Raw genomic sequence first — 11,426 nt, 5'->3', positions numbered from 1 at the left:
ATGTCTTTGTAAGTCTTTTTTGTCACACGAAAGGTGGAATGCAGTGGTGGGCTCCTGAAAAAGTGGAATGCAGTAGCGAAACCACTAGTTGGTCCTCATTCCAACTCATCCTCAATTCAATTCCTCTCATTCTAATTACGGATTAGTAAACGAGTCACTAGTGAATTAGTAAACACTTATATATACTCAGTACTTTTTTTAGTTCGATTTCAAAAAATTTAAGTAAACAGTTTCAACAGGAATTCAATTACAACTCCTTCTCAATTCAATTCCTTTCATTCTGATTACGAATTAGTAAACAAGCCATTAGGGTTCCTAAGTCCTTAACCATTCCCTTAATTATTATTTGTTTGGGCAACAAAACCTTCGCTTAATTAAACTTATACTACACAAGTGAGGCATGAAATATTGCATTACTATTTAATGGTACATATGGCTAGGCAAGCGAGGCGTAGCAATGGCCATCAAAGGGCAGGCCTTGGGCATCGTCATACCGTAAACCTCTTGGGTATCAATATCTCCAGGCCTCAACCCTTCCGGCGGTGACCAATCAAAACAATGGAAAAGCCGAGCCAAAGCCATCAAAACCAGAGTCACTCCCAGCGGCGCGCCGGGGCACTTCCTCTTCCCGGCACTAAAAGGCAAGATCTTAAAATCGGCTCCGTGGCTAATCTCGACTCGGCTCCCGTCAGCCAGACAATGCCTCTCGGGCCTAAACTCGCCCACGTTGTCCCATATCATGGTGTTCCGGCCCAGCCCATGAGTGTTGATGAAGACACGTGTCTTGGCGGGTATGTAGTAACCGTTGATCCATGTGGCGCGAAGGGATTCGTGCGGGATGAGGAAGGGGCCCGCTGGGTGCATGCGAAAGGTTTCGCGTACAACGCAACGTAGGTAGTTAAGGTGGGGGAGGTCCGATTCGTTGACCATTCGATTTTGACCAACGACTGAATCGAGCTCTTCTTGAATCTTGCGAAGTACACGTGGATGCTTGATCACCTCCGCCATTGCCCATTCGTTGGTCACGGCTGACGTGTCAGTGGCAGCGGCTATCATATCCTAACAAACCCAACAATACATTTTCAATTAAAACTAAGGCAATAAACAAAATAAACAAAATATTAATACGAAGTTTACTATGGTCAACTTCTCATGTGCATGAGCAATTGCTAACTATTGATTGATGTGTGATCCATATTTTATCAATAAGAATAAATTATTCTGGTATTGTATGGACGATTGATATTAACAAAATTCTTTCGACAATTTACGAAGTATTACCTGAATTAGAGCTTTGATTTCCACATCATCCATGTGTTGTTTCCCATCCTCACCGGGCAAAGACAATAACACATCAACAAAGTCCATTTCTCCTCCATCTTGCTCTCCATTTCCCCTCCCATTCTCCTCCTTTGCCCTCCTCCTATGTTCTTCAATAATCTTGGTGTGAAAATCATCCACTCTTTTCTCCACCTCCCTCATTTTCTTCTCACACCCGTAAGGGTCCACCCACCTCCAAATTGGCAAATAATCCCCCAAATATATCACCCCCAAAAGCCGAAACAACTCATGGGTTATGTGCATGAACTCCAAGGCCTCTTGTGGGCCTGCTGACCCAGCACCAAAATATTGCTTCCCAAGCAACATCCTAGTCACATTGTTCATAGAAAACCCACCCAACACCTTCCTTAAGTTGACTGCCTTACCCGTCTGGGACGCGGTCAAGACATCCCGAACGAGATGTTGGGCCTCCTCGGTCCGGTGCTTCGCGAACGACTCGAGCCGCTTCGTCGTCAACAAGTGCTCCATGCATATCCGCCTCATTCGCTTCCATTGCGGGCCCAAAGGAGCGAGTGCCACGTCACCGCACCCATAGGCTAGATGAACTGCAGCTAGGGTTCTCGGCCTTGATGCAAAGACCTCATCTTGTTTGAGAAGTATTTCTCGGATTATATCTGGATCGTTGGTTGTGATTGCATCAATGCTCCCAAGTTTAAGGTATACCAAAGGCCCATACTTGTTGCACAGAGACGCCAGGTCCCTGTGGGGCAGTGAGCCCAACTGAAGAAGATTGCCTAAGATGGGCCATCTTGGTGGGCCCGGAGGAAGAAGGGTTTTGGTCTTGGGTGCAAATCTACATTTTAGCCATTGGTATATGATGCTAGTAAAAATAGATGCAAAAATAAAGGTTTTGAAATCCATCTAGGAAATTGAAATATGAAAAAACTTGAGATTATAGTTTGTGTATATATAAGGAAGGAATCAATGGGAAGGGAAAATGTTGGAGAACAAAATTTTTTAGGTCAAAGCATGCTCTTTACATGCGTATATGTTGGTAGTAGATAAGAGGTAGAAAAAAGGAGTGCCAAGAATATGAGCCTTTAAATTAGGTGAAAAATTAGGAGTTTAGGACTAATTAGGGAGTGTATTGGTAGCTTAAACTTTGTTGATGTGGAACACCTTTTTATATCTTTATAGGCATCTTCACGCGTAATGAAATTTTAAGCGTAATATGTGAAAATTTTTAACTGGGCAATGTGAAGAATGTGCGGTCATTGATCTTCACACGTGGGGTAATATAGTCTGATACGATATGACGTAACTCGTAAACCTTTGCATGTTTCTTAACTTTCCGATGTTAGACACACTTCGCATCTTTACGATTACCTGATTATTCTTTCATTTAGGTATGAGGTCGGCAAACTTATGTCTTAAGGTCGTCAAGCACGAGTATATTTTCATGTTTTGTTCTTGGTTAAACTCTGCAAGTGAGTTGGTTATCAAACAAAAGCACTCATCCTACCCTGCCAATTGTTTGTGTATTGACGGTATATAATGTGATATGCCGATGTGCTACGAATTCACTTACGAACTTACTACTTATACTGTAAAATTATAACCATAACGAATATACACCACATGGCATGTTGAGTGAAGTATATTTAAACTAATTTGTGTACGTACAAGTTTTAATTCAAGTGATCTTGTACATTTGTAACTCCGTGAACTTATTTGAAAATACTTTTAAAATGACCGCAAACAATTTTAAAGACGAGAAAATATTATTGGGTTCGAAAAACACTTGAAGTACATTCTGCAATACATCTTGCATGAATAACTTTAAGTGCTTTTATAGGATTCACGTGTAGTTTTCTAAGGATTAGTTTAAAAAATATTTTCACCTAAAACGCTTTTACTCACTTTAAAAACACTTCCAAATGAGTCTTATATGTCATAACATGTTGTTTATAATCGCATAAAATTGTTCATAGATTGCTTATGAAGATATTAGGTGTTTATAATCACATAAAATTGTTTATCAAAACACAATTTATATGAGATTGCTTATGAAGATATTAGTGTAATATCATTATACCGTGTTCTAAAGTGTCTTCAATGTGTAATAAAATAAAAACATTTGTAACAAAATCGCTTATGACGAAAGCTTTCTAACCAAGCCCAAAAAATTATATCAAAAGGAATGCGAATACTACTATTCACACATCTATTTTTACATCTCTTACATCCTTGATAATTTTTTTTACTATTGATTTTCTTCAATTAATTCTACTCGACGATAAAAAACTTTTTAGTGTCAGAAGAAAAAAAGTGTTTGAATAGCACTAACAAGGAATAATACCCTACCTCTGATATTTTAAGGCCCAACGGAGTCGTTTGACGCCGCCCGGCCCGTCTATCGGAGTCTGAACTCTCCACCTCCACTCCCCCCACTTAACCTCAAAAATCAAAATTCGTTCCTCTCAATTTCTCAGCAAAAATTTTCCCGAGAAAATTAGCAAGCAAAAATGGATTCCGACACTCGACGGAAAATCGAAGAAACGGTTTTGTGTATACTGAAGAAAACGAATTTGGAGGAGATGACCGAGTTCAAAGTCCGAGAGATGACCTCGGAGCAACTCGGAATTGAGCTATCGGATACGGAGTACAAGAGCTTCGTGCGAAGCGTGATCGAAAGTTTTCTGATGTCGGCCACGGAGCCCGAGGGGAACGCTGAGCAGGAGCCCATGGAGACGAATGTGCGAGAAGAGCAAGGCGCGAGGTTGAAGAAGGAGGCGAGTGAGGACGGAGGCCGTCTAATTTGTAAGGTAAAACCCCAATTTTTGTGTTTGGTTACTGAGAAAGTGTGGGAAACGGAGGGAAAGTTTGAATCTTTATTAATCAGTTTTAGCACTTAGGTGAGTTTTTAGTAAAGTGAGGTGAATGTAACTATTTGGCTTAGTTGGTTTGAGGATTTACTGATTTTTACTCTCAAATGTGTGTAAAGGATTGAAATTTAGTGTTTTCTGGGTAAGTATTTGATTCATTTCTCTTTTTACGCGACGATATTCTAAACTACTCTAATTGAATAGCGTTTAGGGTTTCACACGCTACCGTGACCTACTGGCCTAACCGCCATCTACATTTGATTCATCTTTGAAAACATTTGTTTGGGTTTAGAACACTAGATTCTGGTAAGGTTTATGGAAATATACAGGCCAACAGGCAAGATAAATTGAGTTTTTGAAGTGGATACATTCATTGGATTAAGAAAATTCCGAGTTGTGTGTTTTCTTGTATTTTCATCATATCGTGTGTGTCTGTCTGTTTCGATTTCTGATCACAAGTTTTTTGTTTGATTAGCTGTCTAGCAGGAGAAGTGTGGTGATTAACGATTTCAAAGAGAGAACTTACGTGTCAATTAGAGATTTTTATCAAAAAGATGGAAAGCAAATTCGTGCTCCCAGAGGTGACCACCTTTCAGCTAAATGTTGCATCTAATTTAGCTGCGGTGAAACTGCTTTACATTTCTTCCCTGGTCTCATTGAAACAATTCATCATTTGCATCAGTCTCCTTGTTATTGATAAGAGATAAGTGTTTTAAATATTGAGTTGATTATTGTCCTAACAATATCCACTGCTTTGCTAGATCGCACACACGTATGTTCTGTGTTGAAATCCATTCTCCATACTTCTCTCTGCACGTCACAAACGTGCACACATTGCAAAAGCTATTAGATTTGGGTTGGAATTAATGCCTTGTATCTTTTTCTATTTCCAATGCTTTTGTTTCAGTAGTGAGTGTTGATAATATCTTTTCAGGAATTAGTTTGCCGGTCGAACAATGGGCAACGTTCAAAAAGAGCGTCCCTGCAATAGAGGAAGCCATTAAAAAGTTGGAGTCAAAGTTAAGGTGAGAGTAAACTGTTGATAAATTGAATAAATATTAAACCCATTCTAATAAGTCTCTTCTCATATTCTGCTTTATCTTGAGCAAGTGGATTTGTAGGCTTCTCCTTGATAACTATTTTGTCGCTGTAAAATGGTTGACTGACTTCTAATAATACAAATGCAGATCTGAACTTGAGAGTAAACAGACTGAACATTGTAAGCAAGCTGAAGACACGTCTAATTCATTGAATGATTTTGCTCCTCAAGAACTTGCTACGGTTGAGACTAGCCGTTATGATGGGAAAAACTACCCATTCTGGGCGCAACAGATGGAGCTTCTGTTGAAGCAATTAAAGGTTAAATACGTGCTATTTCAGCCACGCCCAAGCAGTACACTTGGCCCGGAAGCAACTAGTGAAGAAATTGCTCATTCAAAAGCTGCTGAACAGAAATGGGTGAATGATGATTTAGTTTGTCGTCGCAGAATCTTAAATGCTCTATCTGATGATCTGTTTTATCTTTACTCAAAGAAAACTATGACTGCTAGAGAACTGTGGGAAGATCTAAAACATATGTATCTCTTTGAGCAGTTTGGAACAGATAGAACTCTAGTTAAAAAGTACATCGAATTTGAGATGCTCGAAGGAAGACCAATTTTGGAGCAAGTTATGGAATTTAATAGAATTGCCGATTCCATTGTAAATTCTGGGATGACAGTTGAGGAAAAATTTCATGTCAGTGTCATCATCTCCAAACTCCCCTCATCTTGGAAGGATGTGTACATTAAGTTGTTGTGCGAGGAGCATCTACCTTTTTCAATGCTAATGGATCGTTTGAAGGTTGAGGAAGAGTCCCGTATTGGGGGTAACCAGAGAGTACCATTTAACCTGACGAGCGATCTGCCAGGGAAATCTGTACCGAGGCAAAGAGATAAGAAGCCACGAAGCATGCAATGGAAGAGGCCAGAAGTGGAGACAAATGGCAGAGTTACTTGCCATGCTTGTGGCAAGAAAGGGCACATTGCTTCACATTGTCGTTATCGTAGCAGGAAGGACGACTGGGAAGCTAATGATAAAAAGCACAAGGGAAATGGATCTTTGCCTGCAAGTGTGGAGGTCAACATATCTGAGAAGGCTTTTGACAGGGAAGCTAATGAGAAGCAGCATGACGGAGATGGATCTATGCGTACAAGCGTGGAGTTCAACGTGTCTGAGAGGGCAGCGGAATAGCTAGTTTCCGTAGAGCTCCCCTCCCATCTCATTTTCACTAACAGCATTATTACCTTTTATAGAGTTGGCAGGTACAAAGTGTGTTATAGTTCCAAGGGCGGTCCTTGAGGGTTATGTTCTGTTGAATTTGATACAAGGTCCAAGTCTGCTTTAGAGGACATGTTCTTGTGTGCAAGGCTTTGAAATCGATTGTGATTTTGTACCGTACGCTCTTTTTCTTTCAAATTATTGTAAATGCATACCATTCTTTCCGAAAAGATTGTCGATTCAGGTGCTTGAGATTCATCGAGGTTTGATGTTGTAAATTCTTATATACATATTGTTTATACAGTGCTTCTCTAATAGGAACTCGTCTTCTGTCATGCGAGTGATTTTTATGATACTGAAGGGAAAGGAAAGTAGAAGTTGGAGCTTCAACGAAAAAAACGGAGTTACGAAAATGTACTTGAGATGCATCCAATCAGGCAAAAAATACCGACCTTCCTGAATGTATTATTCTTCATGCTAAAATTTCTAAGGTTACAACACAAACAAAACATGGCTTGAGGATGAAAACAGTACAGGCTCAAGCCAACCGATAAGCAACAGATGGAGAAAATCAACACACTATGCTGCTTTTCCAATTTGATACAAAGAAGGCACAAGAAGCAGCAATTGAAAAGAAAACAATCCAGCTGATCGGCTGACGCCTCCATCGTGGCCTAAAAACCGACCAATCTGCCGATGCCTGCCATCTTGGCCATCATGCATCTGTTATAACCAATACAAGAAAAAGTTAAAGAGTAACGTTCAGTCTAATGGCAAGTTCAGGACACCAATCATGGCGGTATAAATGGATAAATTTGCAACGACAGAAGCCCATGGATTATTTTACAGTTTTCAAGAGATCCTTCGGGGTAGTACCTGCGAAAAGGAAAATTCTCGGAATCACACTTTTCGTGCCAAGTTTGACAAAGCGAAGTCCAACAATTCTTGTTCTCTTTGCATATCTTCAGTAACATGTGTTCGCTTCAATTTCAGCTTCTTGATCATATCCTCAGTTTCGCCGTCGTTTACAGTCATACTAGGTTCTCCAGATTTTGCAAGAAACTTGATCTCTATATCTTTACTGAGAGTAGATAACATTTTTATAAGAAAAATCAGTATTTACCTTTCAACGAAATTTTCAAGAGCTCTATTTTAATTCCAAACTAACCTGCTTCCCAGGATGAACACGCCACTCTTTTTAATAATCCCGCCATCTAAAGACAGTGCTCCATGATTTATGCATGGGAGAGCAAGAAGCATCTCCGCTCTGGTTCTGTACATTTGGAGGCGAGAAAGGAGACTATAGAATAGTGTCTCTCTCAGACCATGCCCACTGCTGGTAACATTAACCAAGTTATTGCTATCCAGATCGATCGTGTTCACTGCATAATCAAGAAAGCCATGCGGACACTCCCCATTTGGTAGCTGTGGTTTGGGAATATCAAGCTTCCTTTGCGGATCATCAGCTACAAACCCCCCAACATATGGACTAAAAACAAACAACACTTAGAATGTAATAAGTAATAGCAACTTGAAAGAAAACATTGAACAGGTTTCTTGCCTCAATTCATCTAGACATATGACCAGAAACCGCCCTCTTATGCTCTTCCCCATAGAAGCTCCAAGACCATGTATGCCAGCGCTGGTGAGTATTGTCCCATCGCCATCATACTTCTCTAGAACCATAACAGCTTCATTTGTCCTGCATACAATTGCTAGCATAGTTTCCAGTCCCAAGTATTCCGAGAGAAGCCTAATTCAAAGTTACAGGGAAGTGCATGTCAGACAACGTTGTAAATAATGGCCTTTATGGGTCAAAGATTAATCATAAAAGCAGGCCATTAGCTTTCAAGAGGCCTCATATGCACCCCACATACTAGTTTGGCATATAATTTGTCTGTTCTAAACAAGACCAATGGTTTTTTTAAAAGGAGTTTTAACGAAAAACCCGCGGTACTGTTCACTTTAATGAAAAACCACATTTTTACACTAAAAAGTCAAACCTAGTACTATTCACTTTACCTTTTATTTTGTCCTTATCGTTAAAACTCAAAGTTTTCAAGCCATTTTCATTAGCTTTCCTTTTTTTAAATCAGAAATTATATGCAGGAATAAACTCAAAAATGCAACCTACTAACCCATTTCATGAAGCCTTTAATTTGGATGATCATTAAAGCCAATCAGGAAGTGTGATCTGAAGAAATTTTGACTTCATCCAGCGAAAACATTCTGTTTAATAATAGGGGTGTGCTATCCACACACCCGTTTTTACTTCTCACACACCTTTTGTTAATTTCCGTCCCTTGATCTTCTTCAATTCATCCGATTTGACGGCCGAAAATTAAAAAGATGTGGGAGAAGTAAAAAGGTGTGAATATCACACCCCTAATAATATTACCAGGAGAAAGGAATGGATAATAAGAAAATGTGTCCTGCTAAGGTTGTCATCGTCGACTCTGCCACATTCACACACCCCTAATAATATTACCAGGAGAAAGGAATGGATAATAAGAAAATGTGACCTGCTAAGGTTGTCATCGTCGACTCTGCCACATTCACACACCCCTAATAATATTACCAGGAGAAAGGAATGGATAATAAGAAAATGTGACCTGCTAAGGTTGTCATCGTCGACTCTGCCAAGTGTGGCAACAATGCCAACAATACCCAGCACATCCTTTGTCAGAGCCAAATTCAAAGCCTGAGTTGCATGCTGTGATTCTAACAGTTTCAGCCTACACAATAAACCAGCCGCAGATTTTTCATGCCGCAATATTTGGTCTTCCTCCTCAGTAGCAGGACCATTTTCATTTGTTATTGCAATACCATTGGCAGACTGATGCTTAGCAAGACTCCCTGGAAAGACACGCGAGGTTTGGTAGTGTCATATCTAGAACATACTAGACATAAAAGAACAGAAGAATTTTGTAGAACACAGTAATGTCCTGCTAGTTTAACATACTCAATGTGACGAAACTTTAACCTTTTGATAAAATAAAAAAGAATAGCCCTACCCGAAAGCATCATACTTCAAAATGCGATTTGGATGGATAAGTAGAAGGGGAGGGAGGGGGTTTACCTTGCAATTCCAGTAAAGATTCACCTAAGCGGTTTATCTCATTCTGAAGGAACTTGATATTATCCTCGTGCCGCTTGATTTCTAGATTATTCTGAAGAATTTGAGAAATTAGTTGTTATCAATTCAGCATATAGCAGAAGTTTGCAGCAATCATTTGTGCTTTTCCAACAATGACTCAAACTTGAGGATCAAATATATATATATATATATATATATATATATATATAGAGAGAGAGAGAGAGAGAGAGAGAGAATTGTTATTAACACTCCAAAAATCTCATTTGTCACTCCAAACTTTCTATAATTAGAAAGAAAAATACACTTATGAGGAGTGTAGAATGAGATTTTTGGAATGCTAATAATAATTCCCTATATATATATATATATATAAGTACACAACTTTACATATCACAAATTCACATTACAATGCCACATGCTTACAAATGCTACCTTCCAAACTTGGCATTTGTTTAATACATTTACCATCTAACGGTCATATATACAAGCAAAACGAGGGAATATCATATCTAACCGTATTTGACCGTTAGATGGTGAATGTATATATTTACCTTCCATTTGCTGACCATATAGCAGACGTTTGTAGCAATCACTTGTGCATATCCAACGACGACTCAAACTCAAGGATCAGTAACACAAATATACATACACACAACTTTACATATCACAAATTCACATTACATTGCCACATTCTTACACCATGCTACCTTTCGGATTTGGCATTTATTTAATACATTTACCATTTAACGGTCATATATGCAACCAAAAAGAGAGAATATCATATCTGACCATATCTGACCGTTAGACGGTGAATGTATATATTCACCTTCCATTTGCTCACCAATATTCCTTTTTTTTTTTTTTAATATTTAAACCAAAACCCATGCAATCAGACAATATTTCTGCTATTACATTCCAAATTTTATCTGGGTTTACTTACCATGTAAATAAATCACCTTACATTGTCCAAAAGATAACAAAATCAGTCAAATAAACGAATCCCAAACGAAAATGCTACTCTTACCATCTAGTTGTACCAGTTCTCCGATAAAGATAGGACCCACATAAGCGTTGGCGGACCCTCTCTCTGTCAGAGAGATGGTACGAATGATGGTACAATTAAGCATTACTCAATCCCAAATTTTGGAATTCTATGCACATTTATGTTTCAAATTGGCAAATACCCAGAAAAATTTTCTACCACGAGACCAATTACAGCTTAAAATTATAGTGAAACATCTGGGCAGTTAAAAATCCAAAAACTACAGCTTTTACTTCAGTTCACAGTAAAAATTGAGAGTTTGTGCCGCAGCAAGCTTCAAGAGTGAAAGCAGTGGAGAAATGGGAAATAAGAGAAACAAAATGTGGCAGAGATATAACCTGGTGGTTCGGTTTATACATGCCGGCGGCGAAGAAGCTGACTGAGAGCGGCTCTCTGATTTTTGCTCTCTGGAGGTCTCGGGCAGATCAAAGCAGAATGGCAGCTTTGTGGGTTTTCTGGAACTTGGCATTTTTGTTAATATATCTGCCATATAAGGACGTTGTGAATTTTGTACTTCCTCCCACAATTTATATATTTTCAAATTTCCTTCAACATTTGGCTTTTTTTGTTTTTTTTGTTTTTTTTTTTTTTTTTAATAAATAATGTTTTGGAGTTTTTTTATTTTATGTTTTTTTAGGATAACAGTTTAGGGTTTTGTGCTTTCAAAAAATAGTTTAGGCTAAATTCATGAAAAGCTACAGATACAAAATTCATACAGAGGAAGAGCATTATTTTAAAGAAAAAAAATACTCGCAAACAAAGGTCTGTAAACAATGCTAATAGAGACCGACGATCTAGAAAAATCAATGCATCCATTGCTGCAAGATCATGTCAGAGATTAAAACGCTCAAGTCAATGAATT

The 11,426-nt window shown here is 38.8% G+C and overlaps 3 protein-coding genes across 3 annotated transcripts; 1 reads left to right on the top strand and 2 right to left on the bottom strand.

The window, feature by feature from the left end:
* Positions 1-420: 420 nt before the first annotated feature.
* LOC137719775 (cytochrome P450 703A2) lies at positions 421-2,202 on the bottom strand. The gene is made up of 2 exons (XM_068458798.1): positions 1,282-2,202; positions 421-1,059 (listed from the first exon to the last, which is right to left on the bottom strand). The coding sequence occupies exons 1-2, from the start codon at positions 2,200-2,202 to the stop codon at positions 421-423; spliced, it is 1,560 nt and encodes a 519-aa protein (XP_068314899.1).
* Positions 2,203-3,659: 1,457 nt separating this feature from the next.
* LOC137720927 (retrovirus-related Pol polyprotein from transposon TNT 1-94) lies at positions 3,660-6,760 on the top strand. The gene is made up of 4 exons (XM_068460047.1): positions 3,660-4,106; positions 4,642-4,747; positions 5,101-5,191; positions 5,354-6,760. Exons 1-4 carry the CDS (start codon positions 3,807-3,809, stop codon positions 6,396-6,398), a joined length of 1,542 nt encoding a protein of 513 aa, XP_068316148.1. The 5' UTR covers positions 3,660-3,806; the 3' UTR covers positions 6,399-6,760.
* Positions 6,761-6,848: 88 nt separating this feature from the next.
* Positions 6,849-11,013, bottom strand: LOC137721459 (protein DEFECTIVE IN MERISTEM SILENCING 3-like). The gene is made up of 7 exons (XM_068460555.1): positions 10,903-11,013; positions 9,505-9,595; positions 9,038-9,281; positions 7,987-8,178; positions 7,594-7,914; positions 7,302-7,506; positions 6,849-7,148 (listed from the first exon to the last, which is right to left on the bottom strand). Exons 1-6 carry the CDS (start codon positions 10,921-10,923, stop codon positions 7,326-7,328), a joined length of 1,050 nt encoding a protein of 349 aa, XP_068316656.1. The 5' UTR covers positions 10,924-11,013; the 3' UTR covers positions 6,849-7,148; positions 7,302-7,325.
* Between the last annotated feature and the right edge of the window lie 413 nt (positions 11,014-11,426).

This window comes from Pyrus communis, chromosome 16, assembly GCF_963583255.1.
Source record: "Pyrus communis chromosome 16, drPyrComm1.1, whole genome shotgun sequence".
In the NCBI taxonomy this organism is placed as follows: Eukaryota; Viridiplantae; Streptophyta; class Magnoliopsida; order Rosales; family Rosaceae; genus Pyrus; species Pyrus communis.
This window is presented reverse-complemented; position numbering and strand designations above follow the sequence as displayed.